This window comes from Micropterus salmoides, unplaced genomic scaffold (genome assembly GCF_014851395.1).
Source record: "Micropterus salmoides isolate LMB-PRFRI ecotype aquatic unplaced genomic scaffold, ASM1485139v1 Ms_hic_scaffold_3, whole genome shotgun sequence".
NCBI lineage: Eukaryota > Metazoa > Chordata > Actinopteri > Centrarchiformes > Centrarchidae > Micropterus > Micropterus salmoides.
In genome coordinates, this window is record NW_024042261.1 from 21,064,968 (window position 1) to 21,085,363 (window position 20,396).

General features: G+C 42.0%; 1 protein-coding gene across 4 annotated transcripts in view; it reads right to left on the reverse strand.

Moving 5' to 3' along the window:
* zgc:172282 (leucine-rich repeat and fibronectin type III domain-containing protein 1-like protein) overlaps positions 1-20,396 on the reverse strand; it is a 210,576-nt gene that overhangs the window by 97,171 nt on the left and 93,009 nt on the right. For all 4 annotated transcript variants that reach the window (XM_038693519.1, XM_038693516.1, XM_038693517.1 and 1 more), the window contains exons 3-4: positions 1,707-1,923; positions 241-392 (exon numbers count right to left, since the gene is read on the reverse strand). In XM_038693519.1, the coding sequence (XP_038549447.1) occupies positions 241-392; positions 1,707-1,899 (345 nt within the window). In that variant the 5' untranslated portion in view covers positions 1,900-1,923. The remainder of the gene's footprint in view (positions 1-240; positions 393-1,706; positions 1,924-20,396) is intronic.

The window sequence follows — 20,396 nt, forward strand, 5'->3', positions numbered from 1 at the left end:
TTGGTGAAAAAGAGAAAAGGCTATGAGAAGCTTCACAGTATTATCATGCTGGTACCATATATATATATATATATATATATATATAATTTTTCTGTCATCGTAGTTCAATTGAGTGTATCCATCCAACCTTCAAATTGTGACACTGAGACTTCTAAGTGTTTCTCAGTCCAATGATCCATTTTGCTAATCATTCCCATTTAACATCTTTAATCCTTCCAACCATCTATCCATTAGTCTCACCTTGATCACAGTTAATCTATTAGAGTCTAGGTGGAGTGCTCTCAGTCGCCGCAGGTCACTGAAAGCTGAAGGGAGAATCTGACTGATGGTGTTTCTGGAAAGGGTCAGATGTAGCAAGCTGGTCATGTTGGCAAAGTCCTTTCTTCTGACAGCTGGGGGTGAGCAGAATAAACACATGTTTGCCAGAGCACAAAAAAGGTGCTTCAGATTGGATGACTCAGATATGTTATGTTCTGTAGATTTTTATAAAATCCTTTTCTGATATGGATTGGGAGAAGAAGTAAAAGATAGTCAGGGTTAAGATCATTTGCTGAAATGATGTCTTCTGTCGCTTGGTGTTGCTGAACACAGTGCAGCAAATGATCACATTTGTCAAGGCAACCATTCGACTGCTGTCACATGGAGACCATGGTGTTTTATATTTAGATTGACAAGTCCATGTCTAATTAGCTTCTACTTTCAGAGCCTGAACCATATGATAACAAGTATGCATTTATTAATTCCTGTAAAATTAACTTTTTGGCAACATACTCTAAGAACCTCAGTGGACCTCAGAGAGAATATAGTATCCCCCAAAAAGTGATAGAGAATCTTTCATTTTGCAAAGGGTTGTGCTAAACTGAAACTGATTTGGACGTGAACAATGTGATAATGTTTAAATAACTACAGCTGTGTGATATTCTTAATAGCGCCTCAAATTATCTTTCTGGACCCTGTGAAAGCAGTTTTCTTTTTTCTTAGCCTGTGTGTCTTTTGTTTTGGTAAACTATGGAAAATAATTTCTTTTAAGTCAAGCCTGGAAAGATTAGGTGACTGCCTTGGTGGGAGCTAATGGGGCTCCAGATTAAAATAAAAAGGATAAAGCAACACTTCAGTTCTTAAAAATAAGTACTTTTCAAAGTATGCAAGAAAACTCTTTGATAGGAAGTGATGAATCATGAATGAGATTTGCTAGACTGAACCACAAAACAAAAAAGTTTCAAAGTATTAAAGTTAAAAAGAAACACCCAGCCTCATGAGAAATATTACTTATTGTCATGTAGAGACCAACAAAAAAGAATTGTGACATGAGCCAACATTTGTGTTCAGTGCTATCAAACTCTGCACATACAACTAGTTATAGCATGGTGCTACATTTACATGTGACATACTCTACTCACTGTGTGTACTCACAGCATTTCCCTTTATCTAACCTGTCATTTCATTGCTCACTCTTTTGCTATGACAATGCTGCCGTGGCTCAGTATCCAAACACTGTTGCTTCAGGTGATGCTGTTCAATATTACAGCATTTTTTCCAGGTCTATGTTAAATCTTGCATACAGCTGTAGGCACTAATTGTAAATTCCCCTTAAGGAAATAATTTAAGGTGATGGTTGATGAGGACAAACAGATTGGACTATGCAAAATATCTTAATCCCCTGCCTTGACTGATGGTAATACAGGACAGACTAGCAGGTGCATTACCTGTAATGAAGTTCTCTTGAAGCCGTAGCTCCACTGTGCGTCGGTCAATGGCAGCAGGAACAAACAACAAGCCTGTTTTGGAGCAGAGGATAGCGAGCGATGGAGAAAGGCTCTGGCACATACAGCGTTTCGGACACGGCTGTCCCCTGCATGCTGCTGCCAGCAACAGCAAAGAGAACCACAGCCGTTCCATTATCCTCCACTGGGAACAGGGCAACTGGAAGACAGAAGCAAATGAACAATGAACTGAAGCAGATACTAATATAGCATCACTTAAGATAAGTAAAGGTGAATCGCTGATCTGCGCTGAAGACAAACGTTTTAAAAATATAAGCATTTTTGGATATGTAAAACCCTCTGTAGACTTAATGAAATGCCTTTAGTATGAAGCATTTGTGAAACAGCATCAAGTCACATGAAGCACAGAGAAAATGCAAATTTCCTAATTAATGTAACAAGTGCTAAATTCCTTTTTTTCAAGCTAGGTTTACTAGAAAGAAAATAAGTAAAGGTCAATGAAAAAACATGTGTGGTCCTGTAGTTATTTTCACACATCTTTTCATGCTGAGCCACATGGAAATAGTTCCTGTCTATGCCCGTGTTTGGCAAAATATGGAGTCACTCTTTTATAACAACTGCAAGAAAAAAGAAATGTCTATGAGGTTAATGCCTGTTACCTATGCATGAATTTAATGTTTACTTTTTTCAGACAAAAAACTAAATAGACTTAAAATACTTGCAGTAGCTGCTATTTCCAATACACCCTTGAAAAATACAAAATTTAACTTAAGTCTGGATAGAGATAGGAGAGTGACAACTATAACTAGGCTCAGGAGCTGAACTAAATTACACCATACAGTGAAATTATAATGTGCTCTATAATTGTGCAGGTACATGGTGAGCATTTTCCTGTGTGGAGTGTCTACAGTTTTGGTGTCAAGATTGTATTATAACTACAACATCCACCTTTTGGGAACAGTACACTGTATATTTTATTCTCGATATGATAATAATGGCAGCAAAGCAAAGTAGAGGTTACTATCTGTAACAGTCTTACTTGTACTTCTCATCCAACAGCTTGAATGTTGAATGAAGGCATCACACTAGTTTGTTATTTCTCAGAATCCTAGACTATTTTCTTTTTGGTATATGCAGCACAAATTAACAGGACAGCCGGACAGGGGGACACACAGTTTCACACAGCTTCCTCAAAAATTGTCAGACAAAAAGTCTCTTTCCAGTTGACAGATGTGGTATGAGCACCTGAAGCTTCAAATTAATTTTCAATAAAAGATATTTTTTTGTTTTCTTGATTATTCTATAATGTAATTTAGATTTGCAAATGTGGATATTGAGTTCAACATTGTAAATGTGAAAAGAAATGCATAGAGCACATAAAAAATGTTTTGACCTGAACTCATTGGGCAGTGACTATACATATCCAAATCATGGCTACCATGAGTAAGCATTACTCTCATTGACCTGGCGTTTTCATACCATACAGAATTTTTTTAAATTCTAATATTTGAGACTATTACAAAATCTTCTCATTGCACATCTCATACCAATGTGTTCATCACCTTGCATCGCAGTCAACAACTGTTGCATAGCACAATCTACATAAGGCAAGCATAACTATTTATAATAAAGATTCTCTGACCATCTTAAACAACTTTAAAGGAGGATCTAAAAAATGTGGGAGAAACAGAAAAACCCTGCTTGAGAGTATGTTTACACTAATTGAACCTGACTTCTGATAAACATTTGTTGTACATTAGGACACCATAATGTGCTTTAATTAACTTGACAAGTTAAAATTTTGCAACATTTTTGTCACCTTCTCTTTGCCATTTCAGTTTTTCCATTTCCACTTTCAAACACTACAGTGACATGACTCAAAGCTCATAGTGTGATGCATGTGTGTACCAGTGGGCAGCAGTATATTAGCCTGCCCAGTTTCACTACCTGGCTAATCAATAGCATTCAACTTTCATTCAGAGGAGGGTTGTGTACAGTACTACTCCTCCATTCTGATGCCTGCCTTGACACTCCAAATCCCCTCAACAGAACAGTTTTCATCAAGGGATGACAATGTACCACAGCATCACAAGATAAAAAAAATACCCACTGTTGCTACATGCTTTTTTTTGCTTTATCTTAGATTTCCCCTCCATTTTATCCAGCAAAGCAATTCAAATACATACAAACAAACAAACAAACAAATGAAAGTGCATAAAATCTTATGAGCCTGCTAAAAATAGATATGCTGTAATTTGATACTTCATGTTCTCCATCCTCCCACAATGTAAAATGCAGAGCAGAAACAACGATTTGCTATAACTCACATACACAGGCACTTCAGTTCTTCTATCAGCCTTTCCATTTTATTCCCTCTCAATGCTTTCCTGTTATTCAATATATTTCTCTCCATTACTCTTGATTATTTCCCCTGCCATATCTCCCTATCCCATTCCCCTCATGCAACGCAGTATTCACCTGTTTTTTTCACAATCATATTCATTCTGTCATCCCTATTTTTATACTCATGTGAGTACATTACATGTTATACAAACAATTGAACGTAATTTGCTAGCAATTTCTCATTATACATTTCACTTCCTCCTGGTAACTCCACTCTAATGATTTAGTCTATATACCTGTCAATCATTCTCTCTAACTAATGGATTTTCTTCCAACCCAGGTCATTTTGCTTCTCAGTTTCTATCCTACATCCCTCTCTTTGTCAGTGTATCAGTCTTTCTACCTGCCTCTCAGCTCTTCTTCCTTTTCCCCTCTCTTAAACCTTTATTTATATTTCAGAGGATGTGATTCTCATTTCCCCTCTATTTTCACTCCCTTGCTTTTCTCATGATCATCTATCTTGCAGGTCCCCTTCCTCAATCTCCCCATGTCGCTTCATCATCCATCGCTTACCCTGTCTCACTCAGTTTTATGATGGCTTTATTGTAATGTATCTTTAATGCGTTTATGTTGCAGAAATTGGTACCACCGATGATTTTGAATGCACACATCCTTCACTCGGTCTACATCAGTCTACATTATAATAACTGTTGTATTTTAAACATTTAGACACCTCACTTGGTTCTCCCACATGTCCAAACTTAGAGGTTAATCAATTTATATATATATATACACACGAGTTTTTCTTTTTAATTCAGTGAGGATGAAAGCGATCAGTCACCCACTATTATTCACTGACATGCTTGTTCAGCTATGGAGAGTTAACACAAGAGAAAACAGATCCAAGCTGTCTGCCCTTGTTACCAGTCAGATCGGGCCGTTATAGTTGTTGGCAATGATTCGAATGATAATTTAATGCGCCGCAAATGCTAACTGTTCATCTTTGGTGCAGGGTACAGCTTGACAGTTCTGTCCCAACAATGAAACACCACCACACTGTCTGATACACCCTCATACTCAAAGTCTCACACCACCCGAGAGTCTGAATACTGTACTGCTGAAAAAATACAACTCAAAAAATTAATTAAAGATTTATCATTTGGCAGAGATCCTGGAAGCCCTCTAGACTTAATCTATCATTGGGATGTTGGCCACAATGAAAATCCTGCATCTAACTTTCTTTCAGAACTGCCCAAATAACGGTCCAAAGGATTCCAGTAAAGACAACACAAAGAAAGGTGACATGACAGTGAAGTTAGCTTTTGCTATTTATTGGTTGCTGTATTTGCCAGTGATGTAGTCAGCTGAAAACATGCCTGTGCCAAATCTGACCTGGATTTGAAAAGTCACCAGGAGTTGCATGCAAATAACTTAATTATCAAATTGGCATTAACACAACTTCAGAACATTTTTAACATTAATAATGAACAATTATCGCATGGATTGTCCTGATTTAGTTGGATCAATAGCAGAGGCGTGCTGTTTAAATCACAGTTTATGCTTGGACTTGGGAGAGAACCTGTGTTTTGGATTTGATTTGACTTAGCCTTGAGCCAACTTCTTTTTGGTCTTGACTCAAACTGTACTGTGCCTGGTCTTGGGAATGTATAGGGAAATACAATGTGGGTTACATTAGGTATAATTGTAACTCACACAGTGGCATATGCAAGTCCTTCATGGAGCTCACATCTAAACCCATCTTTGGCCAACATAAAACCTAAACAATGCACATGCTGGACATATATCATGGATCAACATATGGACCTATTGTCCTGGTGTCTTCTCATTAAGCCAGAAAAGAACCCACTCAATACTCACTTAAGCAAACACAAGTGGGGCCTTCAGGGAACCCAGTGACAAACCTAGTTACAGCTCATAAGTCAGCAACACTTTTCAATCCAGTTGGTACCAACATGGAAAACTGCTCACTTCTGACTGGGAAGAAAGGACCTCACTGGTCTGGACTGGTTGATTCTGATGAGGGTGGCAGTAGTTTTAAAAGAACAGGACCGACGCTAAGTAGGCTGTGCTATTTAAGCACTTTTAGGTTCATCAGCATTCTGTTGAGTTACAGTTCACTAAATTATATTAAACCACACATAGTGATGCCTGACTGACCCTGTCACTCCAATCATGTGCAAAAGTAACTCCTGGGTTTTAAATCTCAGAAAATGTCTGTTTCGCATGCTATAGTCATGCATATTTTGATTTAAAAACTATTAATCACAAAGAATGACAAGTGACTCCGTCTTGACAAAGCTCTTACATTTGCAGGAAAACAGAGCAGAACCATGAAATTTAGCAGGTAAATCAGACCACACCTTGCATTCGCCAGACCGCCACCATCCATGAACAGCAACACATTTTGTGACATATCTTTTTCCTAGACATGTGGCATTTTCTTGTGCTAAATGTCAGGTCATTAAAATTTGGTAAAATGTTCCTTTATGTCTGAAAGTCAGAGGTAACAGACATAACGCATCCAGCATCATTTTGCAGTAATTACACCGGAGAGCTCTGCATTGATATTCATTTTGTAAAAGTGACTGTAAAAGCTGTCAGAACAACATTGGGGATGTCTCCAGCAGTGACAAATGTTTATGTTTCAATGTTTTTGTAAAGTAAGGCACAAACAGTCTCTGACAGTCTCTTTGTTTTGCTTGACAGTATGATCTCCGCTTTGCATTTGTGAATCAATCAGCTTCTCCCAGGCAGAGCATTTTTCAATGTGTTTAGGGCAGATATTGTAGCAGACTGCAATGCTGCGGAAAATGCTGGGATTTGAATGTACTCTTTTGAAGAGAATGGTCATTATAGTTCAAACACACTTATAGGTCCCATTGCTGTGGAGGACATGAATGGTGTCACACTTTTAAGTATTTTTGCTTCAGTAATAATACTGGAGATTTCTGAAGAAAGCAGTAATTAGCAAACTATACTGTAAACACCCTACTCGTCCATTTTCTGAGGGGAAAAATCTTCTTAACAGGTCATATCGACTGTACTTTTGAAGATTAAAGATATCCCCATCTGCAGTCTGTTTTTTCTTAAAACCCAATCAATGGCAGCAAGATGGTGTCTTTGCTAATGTGTTTCTTGTAAATATGCTGTGCTAAAGTGTTTAACCTGTTTAAAGAAACAATGAGCTCGAGTCACCTTTCGATAGAAGCTGACTTTGTACTGATTAAGTACCTGCTCTTCAGAGAGAACAAGATGTGATCAAAGCACCCTAAAGCCAGCTAAAGTTCTTTTATTTCATTGCATCCCTAATCCATTCACAGGATAATGGAAAACACAAAACAAAAACAATGTCCACAGTGTTCACATTAAAGAATCATAAGAAAGTCAGATCAAGAAGCAGAATTTAGCAGTGGTCAGACATACTCAAACAGATTAGCAGTTGTAAGAACTTAAAAAAAAGCAGTGTTATTAGAGCCCCGTCTGAAGCAATTAGCAATGTAAATCAATACACACACATAAATAAGCTTTTACGAGTGATGGAGAAAGAGGCAGAGTGAAAGACAGGAGAGAAATGATCACAGAAAGCTGCAAGTCAGAAGACGTAAGACAGTAGAAAGGGAAAAACAGTTAAGGAAGTAGCAGTTAGTGAGGAAGAATAGTGAGAAGATAATGAGGTGAGAGGGAGAAGGGCAATTGACTAGAATGTGTGATTGTTTAAATACAAAAGGAAACACCCAAAATGTAGGCTTAGCTTTATTGAATTTAAGTTGCTTTACAGAGTTCACCTAAGTAAGTAACAACGTGCTCCTGTGGAAGACAATTTTATTCACCTGGTGACTTGACCCACATGCCCTGCTAATACTCCAGAGTGATGGGATTATGGGAATCATTTTTCAATTTGATATCTGAAATTCCAGAAATGAGTTCAGATACTGTCCCCCTATCGCTGTCTTAACAAGGTAAGGCATGATTGTAACCTCTGAGCAAGCAAATGTCATCTAATTTTCTTTTTAATTGCCCATTGAAAGATACCTTAACAATGGCAGACCTTATTGCCTCCATCCAGAAAGATGTTACATCTTCATGAATTTCAAAAGAATCTAATTTACTGCAGGGGCTTCCGGTGATAAATTGTACTCCAACTGGCAACCTTTGATCTCAGAATCAGCACACGGCTCACTCCCACTGAAGGAGCACCCTGGTTACATAAAAATGATATACTGTATGTTTCAAAGACACACTATATCATAATGTATGCAGGATACAAGACAGAACCATTACAACCTGTAGACTGTAATACAATCCAATAGATTAGCCCTGGGTGACGGAGTACCGTCACAATGGTTGAGTATTGACTGCCATGGGGGTGAGGGTAACGCACTAGTTGGTGGAGGCACCATGGGATGGGACAATTATTATTTTACAGCCATTCAAATAAGCAAAGTGCTAAACCAGAGGTTAGCTGGCTCACCGGCAGAAGTCAACACAGTGGAACACAGAAACCCAACCGCCAGCTAGCGTTTTGGAGGTGTAATTGCAGAGCGACACAGACACTAACACAGATATAATTGCAAGTGTATGTGCGTAGCCAATGCCCCTGCAGTGACTCAACTTAGTCACCGCAGGAGTATAAATCCAGCTCGCCTTCTCTGCTTTTGAAAACGGCAGTCAGTAACACTTAAGTATAAAAAACAGATGATTTGCTTTTGAAATCTGCATTTAACACACAACAAATAGATGTTGTGCTCATAAACAGATTAGGCTGTTTTGGCTCTGCAATAGTTGATATTTTGTTGCTATATCACCTTAAACTTGATTCTCTGCCCCATCATTCATTAGATTATAAAATGAAATAATCCACTCATGTGATATTTGCACTCAGTACAAGCAGTTCATCCATGTCTGCATGTGTGTGTATTTCTGGCCACTCACTTTTGCTGTGTCCAGCAAGCTTTCCCAGAGTACACTGTACCTCACAATGGAGATGGATTACCCTGTCAACCTTCTTGCAGAGCCACGGCAGAGTGTCTCATGTGTATAATTTATCAGTGTGAAAGCATGCACATGTCCATTTGTGTATGTGCACATGTACTCACTGAGTGCTTATCATATTTGCCTCGTCATCTATGAATGTACTTTGAATATGCAGCTGGGGTCATGCACATATACCCAGAAATGTGTGTGTGTGTGTGTGTGTGTGTGTGCGTTCGTGCATGTTTCATAAATTTTTGTGTATACAGTGCCTTGCGAAAGTATTCGGCCCCCTTCAACTTTTTGACCTTTTGCCACATTTCAGTCTTCAAACATAAAGATATAAAACTGTAATTTTTTGTGAAGAACCAACAACAAGTGGGACACACTCATGAAGTGGAACGAAATTTATTGGATATTTCAAACTTTTTTAACAAATAAAAAACTGAAAAATTGGGCGTGCAAAATTATTCAGCCCCTTTACTTTCAGTGCAGCAAACTCTCTCCAGAAATTCAGTGAGGATCTCTGAATGATCCAATGTTGACCTAAATGACTAATGATGATAAATAAATGAATAAATGAAATCAAGTCTCCGTATAAATGCACCTGCTCTGTGATAGTCTCAGAGGTCCGTTTAAAGCGCAGAGAGCATCATGAAGAACAAGGAACACACCAGGCAGGTCCGAGATACTGTGGAGAAATTTAAAGCCGGATTTGGATACAAAAAGATTTCCCAAGCTTTAAACATCCCAAGGAGCACTGTGCAAGCGATAATATTGAAATGGAAGGAGTATCAGACCACTGCAAATCTACGAAGATCCGGCCGTCCCTCTAAACTTTCAGCTCATACAAGGAGAAGACTGATCAGAGATGCAGCCAAGAGGCCCATGATCACTCTGGATGAACTGCAGAGATCTACAGCTGAGGTGGGAGACTCTGTCCATAGGACAACAATCAGTCGTATACTGCACAAATCTGGCCTTTATGGAAGAGTGGCAAGAAGAAAGCCATTTCTTAAAGATATCCATAAAAAGTCTCGTTTAAAGTTTGCCACAAGCCACCTGGGAGACACACCGGTGTTAGAATGGCCAAGTCAAAGTCCAGACCTGAATCCAATCGAGAATCTGTGGAAAGAACTGAAAACTGCTGTTCACAAACGCTCTCCATCCAACCTCACTGAACTCGAGCTGTTTTGCAAGGAGGAATGGGCAAAAATTTCAGTCTCTCGATGTGCAAAACTGATAGAGACGTACCCCAAGCGACTTACAGCTGTAATCGCAGCAAAAGGTGGCGCTACAAAGTATTAACTTAAGGGGGCTGAATAATTTTGCATGCCCAATTTTTCAGTTTTTTATTTGTTAAAAAAGTTTGAAATATCCAATAAATTTCGTTCCACTTCATGATTGTGTCCCACTTGTTGTTGGTTCTTCACAAAAAATTACAGTTTTATATCTTTATGTTTGAAGCCTGAAATGTGGCAAAAGGTCAAAGTTGAAGGGGGCCGAATACTTTCGCAAGGCACTGTATAAATCTTTGTGATGTGTGAGCATGTGCTCTCTACATATGTATCTATAAGCATTTCCTTATGTGTCTACGTTTTTGTGTGCACATGAGAGTATGTGCATGTACTGTATCTGCGCGCACGTGTGTGTGTGTGCGCGCGCCATGTATTTCTGCATAGTCTACCCTAGCGAGAACACTGGGTTATTAACGACCTCGAAAGCAGCATCATCCATCTGCTGCGTACACACACAAACATACTGTACATAAACACACACTTAAAGTTCACTTGAATTAAACATGGTGGTGTGTTAGTTTGGGTAAGTGCATGTGTATCAGTGTGCATATGTACCCATGTGTGAGGCTATGTGTACAAAGCTGCGCTGCAATTTCTGTGTTCACATCAACAATATATCAGCTGTCATTAAACCAAAACTACACCTGATCTACTCTCTGTGTCTCCTCCCCTCCCTTCCTTAATAACTATCACTCATTATGTTCTATTCCTCGAATAGATGGAGGAAAAGGTAAAGCGTGTTTTGGGTGCAAAACAACTGAAATTAAACCATGGTAAAGCATGAACGCAAGTGAATAGGTGTTGAACAGGTAGAGACCTGGGCAAGGAAAAGCAATGCAAAGAGATAAAGCTAAAGTAAAAACAAAGTGCTCCTACAGAATGGGGTACCTGTCAGAACCAGTGGTGAAGGCAAAGCTTTTATTGGCCGCAACATAACTTGGTGGGGGCTTGTAACTTAGCAACAGCCAATGACACATGGATGGTAACAGTGAGGAGGTGGGAACAGTGTGTGTGTGTGTGTGTGTGTTATGGTTGTGGGGGTGTAGTGAGAGCGTGTGTATGGGGGCTATGAGAAAGTGCAAGATTGGTCTGGAGATCTCGCAAGTAATGAATCTGGAGTGTTGCCGTCAGAGGGGGTGAATGTGGGGGAGAGAGAGATAGATTCAGAGAGAGAGAGAGACTGCACTTGTGTTGCATAAATAGTGCAGTAAAAGTGTAGTGTTCCCGAGTTTATTTTTGTCCAAGATACACAGTGCATCAAAGTGTCCTTGTATTATCAAAGGGAGACGTTTTACCATGGGCCCATTAAAAACATTTTTAATGAAATAAATACAACCATTTGTCTAATTTTAACTTTCCTCTTAATTTGGGGAAACCTCCAATGTACATCCAGACTCTCTCCAGAGTCCCTCATCACATGGGTGAAAGCATTTTTTTTTTGCTTTCTTATCATGCCAAGAGTCATAACTGTGGGAAATGTGCAGCAGCCGTTTACAGCTCTCATGAAAGGCATTGCATTAAAGAAATCATAGAAAAGCTGTGAGTAAAAGAGTTCAGCAACCTCTAAACCACAGCAAAAACTGTCTGCAATGAAGCAGTGCAGTAGCTGACAGTATAGCAAAGCCAGTTCTTTGTTTACGTCACTGTGTGTACATTATGTTTGCCAGACTTAACAGCATAAACCCTGGATTTACACATTACACCTTAACGACTTTGAAGTTCAAGAAAAAAAGAAACAATCAGTTTGACATTGTTTCATCTATATTGTGTAAAACCAAATACTCTGTTTATAGCTACAGCATTCTATCAAATGTAATTGTGATTTCTTGTGCATCATTTTAGCCACATTTGCTGAAAAAATCACCTTGGCACCGGCAGACGATCTGTACTATTTTTACATTTACACATTTGGCAGAAGCTTTTATCCAAAATGACTTACATTTGAAGAACAAGATCTACGAGTAACAATAGATAGCCTACTAGTAAGAGCAGCAACAAATAGTGGTGAGAGCCATTAGCGCGTATGACACTTCAACTAGACATTTGCAGGAAATTTAAAAAATCTTGATGTAACTGATGATATAGCATTAAAGAGATATTTTGGATAAGAGACTTATGTTAACCTTCATGAGGCTTTGTGTGACCTGACATTGAGGCAGGTCAAATATAGGTCTGGGCTCCTGGAGAAACCCACCATAAATATCTCATAAGCATCTTTTGATCATTCTGATTGACTATCTGTTCCACATTTAGATGTCACACACTTAGTCTTCGGGGTACAAGCACTGTGCCAGCAAGAATCTGCCCTGCCAAAGTGTCATCAAACCAGAAACCAAATCCCTGTTGGCTCCAGTGGTGCTGTTCTGTAGCTGACCCTGACCTTCCCTTGGAGGAGGACAAGAGACACATTCTCTGTGTGGAACAGTATTATTATAGCCTATCAGGCTCTTTATAGAGAGCGCAGTGCTATTGTTGGGTGAAGACTTCTTTATTCCAATTACATTTTTTCATAAAAAAATTACTTGCTACTTCAGAATAATCTCAAATCTGTTGCACAAGTTAAATGATATTAGGACAATTAAACATATTCTAAACTTAGTCTGCGATTTCAAAGACTATAATTGTTATTCTTCAGATGACTGTTTCAAAATATGAGCCTTTAATTTGACTCTTTTCTTCAACCTTACCTGCCCATCTGCTTTTACCTTGCAGACTATGACAAGAACATCAACCTTTTTTTCATTTTACACATATGAATAGACATATTCCCTAGTTAGGCCACCACAATAACACATGAATGAACCCATGTTTCTGGTTGGTGTGAATGGGTCAGTGACATTATCTAACCTAAAACTGCAACCTTGCTTTCAGCATGGGTTTAATTCAGTTCTGACACTGCTCTGGGTTGATATGATTTATTATAGATTTATTATAGATTTATATAGTATAATCTAATGAATTTATAGTTAGTGTAGAAGAGTTTGAATTGGCAGCAAAACTTCAGCTCACTAAACTGTACCTTCTGTTAGAAACTACGTGACTGCACAATGCAAGTTGTTGAATTAACTTTTCATAGGATGCCCAAATAAGGAAGTCCTATAAATATGTAGTTACATGGCACACAAGCGAGAGCAAGCCAATTAATATGAACCTCAAAGAGAACCTGCAACACAAACAGGCTTAGAAAAGTTGACAGTTACACAACCGAATGCACCCTTTGTTGGTCTGTCCCAGTCAAGTTCGAGTGAAGACTTGCACTAGTCTTCACAAGGATTTTGGCAAGAAATGTAAGAATGTAGCATAGATCATTTCATTTTTCATGAGAAGGACCCTCAAAATAGCCGTCTCAAAGTTGCCACTAAAAAAAATGGAAATCCAAGGCAATCCTGGGGACAGTTAGACAAATAAAATAATACTGTTGTTGTGTTCCTCCTGTTAAAAATAGTGCTGCATGGAGAGGTCCTTATAAGTGCACTTTGCGTGAAACTTAATAATATTTTTTCCCTATTATTGAAGTAGTTTTCATTGTAATATCATTATAGTAATTTCTGAAAGTGCCAACGTTGCCTAATCTCTCTCTCTCTCACTCTGTGGCCATCTACGTGTCTCTCTCACACTTTCTCTTGTTCCATTGCTCGCCTTGACTGACTCGCTCCCTCTTCGCTTGTTCATAGTTCATTGCTCGGTCACAGTTTCAGTCCTTCTCTGTCCCTCATCTCCAGTGTGGAACTGATACACCACTGGGATCTGATCTACACAAACACACACACAGATGCTGTCTTTTAGAGATTTGAGCAACTGAGGGAAACAGACATTTGCTAATGGCTCTTTTGTTACATGACTCCTCTCCTCTCCTCTCCTCTCTCTATTTACTTCTCTTTCTAGCTGTTTTACAGCTCTGTCTCCAGTTCGGTTTCTTTAAATCTATTAATCAGGCTCTTCTTTTTGGCCAATGTAATCCTCTTTTTCTGTTTGTGTTCTTTCTCTCTCTCTGTCCCTCTCCATATCTTCTTTCTAACGCTCTGCCCTGTCTGTTAGTACAGTTGATAATGAGGTGATTGCGGCTGCTAGAACTGTGCATCAATGCTTGTTGTGCTGCACTCTATTGTAATACTAACCACGGCCTCTGGTCTTCTGTAATACCAACCAAACACGCATACACACACACACTGACACACGTCCCTGCTGCTCTGTCTCTTCTCTCTGATGCCAGACATCTCTTTTGCTTCCTCTTTTAGTTGTCCGGTATAATATATGATACATGCATCTATCACTCCCTCTTTCTGCCTCGATTGTAAACAATACATCTCTCTTGCTATCCCCATGTCTAACTGAGGCCATCTCCGTATCATCAAACTAGTGTTTTCAGCTCAGATGCAGGGGTACAGTAACTTCACGCCACCCTTCTTCTGTCCTTCTAAAATAACTAAAAGCCTCTATGTCACTATCACCAGTACTGTATAACAGTCAGCTCCGAACATTCTATTTTTATACCTACGTAACATAAAGCTCTGCCTGTTGTGTTTAGTTCCAACCTCTTGTCTGTCTGTCTGTCTGTCTTTTGGTCTATCTGTATGTTTAAGCATTAGTGAGAAAGAGATTCTGAAATTTTAAATTAAAATATGAATCAGTTCATGTTTCCATGTCCATATTTCTGCTACATCACAGCATTTCTTTGCTGCTTCCCACCTACGAAGGAATGCGTTTTTTTTTGTAATAAATGTATTTTTCTCTTCTTACCCGCCCCTTACCTTAAGGTGTTTTAATTAGCCACTGTGGTGAGAGAGAGGAGGGTTGACATGTAACAAGGGCCCCTTTGGAAACTCAAACTGGGGACACTGTGGTTACGTACACCCGGGACACCCTCCACTCTTTTTTATTTGTCATTCTTTTGGGTTTTCTGGTGGAGTTTGCAGTAGAAGAAGTGGGAGCAGGGATCACAACCTCAAAGTGTATTTAAAAATCTATCTTCACCAGTCTCTCTCTTTATCCCACCTCAGCCAAGCATAAAAACATATATATATACATATATGTGTACTTATTTTCTGACATTTCTGACATCTATGCACACGTAGGAAATGTGAAACCTCCTCATTTCATACCTTTATCTCCCATGTCTCTCTCTGTACTATTCCACTGTAAAAAAAAAAAAAAAAAAGGTTGTAGTCATTTCGACTCCCATTCGACTGATTTTAATGTTATGACCGTGATGAAGTACCAAAGGGCTACTCATAGGGCTAATAGTGGTATAGAGAAACTGCAAACCAGTGACAAAGACAGAAACAATATTAACATGACAAGGGATTATTATGAAGATCTAGAAGCTGTCTGATCACCTGCTGTTTGGTCTGGAACAAGCACAGCCAAGTTGACCTTGAAAATGTATTAACTATAAAGAGCTGACTCCGAGATGTTTACAAAGCATGGCACAGATATGGTAAAGTGCACCAAACCAGTGGTCCTATGAGGTGTTTTTGCTTTCGATTTTATATGTGTGCTGTTGTTTGAACCTTCCATAATCAGGTTTTTTTTTTTTCTTTTTTAAAACCTGTCCTGCCCAGCAGCCTGGTATAGAGTATGATGACCTGGATACCATATTGTGCCAGACAGATTTTACTTTAACAAGAGAGTATTAAAATACTCCTTTGTCTGTTTTATTATTTATTTAATTATGTATTGATTTTCTACCAGGGACAACCTAAATTTGTTTGTGTCTATGTGTGAGACTGATTGTGTCTGTGCGTGTGGGTGAATGTGTCTGTATGTGTGTGTGTGTACATGTGTGTGCGCATAAGCCTGTTAAAGAATGTAGTTGTTAGTGAGAGTGGGATGCCACAACTGTGCCACACCTAACCCAGCAACAGGCAGGCAAGAACCCCAGTAGCCAATAGGGGTGGGAGAAAGAAAAAGCGGAAGGCCCCGACCCAAATGCCAGTTGACAACGTAATGCCGACGGAATGCAAAAAGCATAACCCGCGGAAGAGCAGCGCCCGGACCGACCGCGGCGCGCACACAACATAGACCAGTGGTCCCCCCACACCCAGCACCCCACTGCCACGCAGCGAACAACCAAAATGCCCAAATGCCACGCAATCATCAACACCAATACACAAGTGACGAGCCCAACGCGCACACTGCGCGAGCACGGCAACACCCAATGCCCAGCAGCCCCCCGCGAATCCCGCGTGCGAGGTCGGCCAAACGAAAGAGAGCAAACGGAACAACGCGAAAGCCAGCAGAGAGAAACACCAGCAGCAAGTCCTAGCCCAGCAGCAAACGCGCCGCAAAGGCCACCATGCACCCGCCAATAAAAGTCTGCCGTCCCCCCAACCGCCGGAAAAAACTAAGGCCGCTGGCGCCAGCCGACATCCCCCATGCCCAGCACGCCCCCCGGCCGCCGTGCAACACCAGCCAAACCAGCAACGAGGCAAAATCAACTAGCTCAGCTGCATGCCACCAACAACCCACCCACCCGTCAAGGGCCGAGAACTCCAGGCACAAACCCAGAACAAACCGGAGCACAGCCCTGCCCCGCACCCACACTGCACATCCCGAAAACTAACTATATACCTCAGTATCCAGAGGGGTCCAACAACTGGCCGACAGAGAAATGGGGAAGCATGGATCCGAGGCCAATGAAGCAAAACAGGGACGCCAAAACAGGTCCCTCCAAGCCAACGAGGAAATGCCTCCCCCGGACTCCAATGCACAAACGAAACGCCCAGCAGCCATTCAGAGACCCTGCCCAGGGAAAAAGCACAATGCATCAAGATGCATCGACAATCGCTGACCGGATCAACCCGCGCAGAGACCCCCACCCCCAGAAGCCAGGGCACCCTGCGACCCCCCAAAGCGCAAAGGACCCCAGACCGCATGTCCCGGGGGAAGCTGTACCCCGCCCCAAGGAAGAACAGCAGAGAGCCGTGCCGGGAAGCTCCCTGCCGTCAGGGAGCGATAACGCGGGAGAACCAGGCCAACGGTCCCCCAGCCCAGCCAGAGGCATCCCTCCCTACAGAGCAGGCAGTGCCAGCAGCCCCCGAGGCCGATCTCATCCCCGGACGGCGGCCCAGCCCCCCCAGTCAAGCACCCCCATGGAGGAGCACCAAAACCTACCCCGACAACGCCGGCCATGCGCACCAGAGACTCCCGAATGCCCCCACTGTGAGAGAGCTGGCAGGGGGAAGCAGCTTGAGCCTCACCTCTGCCGAAGAGGGCCCAGGCGAGGAGAGGAGACAACGGGCCCCCAGGCCCAGGAACACACCACCCACCCAGAAATGAGCAAAGGCCACAAGCCCGAGTCCCCAGAACCCTAGGTCAAGAGCGGGCCCCCACGCCAGGGGAGCCCCGACCCCAGATCAGGCAAGGCCGTCACCAACCCCACAGCACCCCCGACGCCCGGGGCTCCAGGGGTAGGACATGAGGCCAATGAGAATCTCCCCCACTCCTTCAACCCCTCTGCCTGCCTCTGTAAATGTATTGTTTTGTGTTGGATGCATGTCATGGATTGTGAAGTGTTGTATGGTGGAGTAAAGATAAGGTGTGTGGTAACTAAGGTGCAACTAAAATTGGAGGGTAGTTGTGACACAGGCACCCCCCAAACGCCCTGCAGGCTTCCCGCCCCCCAGGGTCCTAAGGGTGTATGTTGTGAGACATGACCAAAGGGGGAAAGGTGAAGAAGGTCATAGGGAGGCTAGAAGACCAGATTCCTGACTGGCCCCATCATTCATTCAGTCCCGTCCCCCACCCCCCTATGCAGAAGGATGCCAGGTCCCTCCAGCCCAGGGCTTATAGCAAGAGCCCCTCTAGCACCGGCAGCACCCCAGAGTCAGCGACAACCCCGCCCATCCCCAGGACGGGTCCAAGGGGGCCCAGCCCCCCCAGCGCGCAGACCCACCCCAGAGGCTCCAAAACCCCGAGCCCCAGACCCCCACACACCCCCGAGGCAGGTCAGTGCAGCCCCAACCCAAAGTCCAACAATCCCCTGTCCTTGCTGGGGCCCCTCCGACAGCCGCGCTGCCAACCCCCCACCTCACCCTTCCCCCACAATCAGTAGCACTCCGAGCACCACCAGGCCATCAGAGCTGGCACAACCCCCCCCCCCCTACAAGGGAGCAGGTCCGGAGCAGCAAGGACCCCGCCCAAGGACAGAACGGCCCAACAGCCCAGACCTGAAGGTCTGTGGTCCAATCAGGCCAGAAGACCCCCACCTCCGCGCCCTTCCCTCCCTAGCAGCCCCTCAGCCCTAGGGAGTCAGCAGATGCACCCAGCCCCAAAGACTCAACATGACCACAATCCAGAGGGCCGCAACGCGACTGCGAAGCAACCATCGACACACCCCAAAGCACAATCCCTCCACACACAGGATCCTCGCACAACCACCAAGCATCCAGTCCGGGCACTAAAATCCAGATGAGACATCCCCCAACCAGCTCAAAAAGGACCAGCCCGCACCCCCAACCCACCCCGTCAACCCCTTCTTCCCGGTCCCCCACCCCTCCAACAACCAGTCGCCAGACCCCTCAGAGAACCGAAATGCAATTATCAGGATGCACAGCATGCACACAGGACAGAGCCACACACCAGCCCACTCCAGGCCCGCACCTGATGCCCCCAACCCCCGACAAGCACGCAAGCCAATAACGACCTACAGGTGAGCCAACCAACACTACCCCGCTACCAATCTAACTAGCGGCACACAACAGTAACACAAAGTAATGAGATTTTTTTTTACAGCAGACATTTTCTCCATGCTAATGTGATCTATAAGGTGATTCCAATATTGGGTGATACTTATATTCTTTTTGGCCTTCCAGTTCATGAGGATAGTTTTCTTGGCGATGCATAAGGCAGTGAGAAGCATGTATGATGTGTCAACCCCTATACTAATGTCACTTAGGTCCCCCAGCACGCAAAGTGATGGGGAAACTGGGACGGGGTAACTTAGCCATATCTTCTGCCAGAACTTTTGAACAGGTGTACATTGCCACATAGCATGCATGTAACTATCAGATATGTTACCTGAGCAGTTCCAGCAGATGTTTGACTGCATAAGACCCATTCTGAACATCCTTTGTCCAGTATAGTGTGTTCTATGGAGAGTTTTATACTGTTTAAGTTGTAGATTGGGATTTGTAGTCATTCTAAAGGTATTTAAACATATCTGCATCCAAATGTTTTGGTCTGGACTAATGGATAGATCTGTCTCCCACTATGGGACAGAGATTGAACTATTTGTTTTTAACAGTAACATGTATACTTTTGATAACAGTTTTGGAGGCGAGAGTTTAAGAAAGTCTGTTATCATTGGAGGTAAATCTAAGTCCATTATTTTATCCTTAAATCTAGCCTGAATTATGGATTTAAACTGTTGAAATTCCAGAAATCTATTATGGCTAATTCCATATTTTGCCACTAGATGCTGGAATGGAATAAAGTTACTGCCTTGCATTACATGCTCTAGATGTCTTATCCCTTTGTCATACCACTGTGGGGAATTTAGTGTTTTCTTATTTTGCAGGATGTCAGGATTATTCCAGATTGGGGTAAATCTGCATGGAATAGGTGAAGACCCAGATATTTTGAGAAGTTCCCACCAAGCTGCCAAGGAAGTGCTTATGTTAATGCTTTTAAAGCAGGTATGATGTTTGATGCTGGAACTGATGAATGGCATATCGGAAATTTTAATTTCCTTACAGAATGTTTGTTGTATGTCCATCCATGAGTGGTCCAGGGGGCTCTGATTGATCCATTTTGAGATATATTGTAGTCTATTGGACAGAAATTGGACAAAAATTTTGAGATGTTTGAGTCCAGTGATGTAAACCAGACAGCAGAGGGTTTGGTGGGTAACACTGAAAACGGGTAATTGATTTTAGGTAGGACCATCATTTTTATGGTGGAGACTCTTCCCATGAGTGATATAGGTAATGATGTCCACCGTACAAGGTCATCCTCTATTGATTTAAGTAAAGGCGTGTAGTTTAGCCATGTCAGTTCTGACAGCCTGGAGGAAATATTGACACCCAGAATTTTAATATTC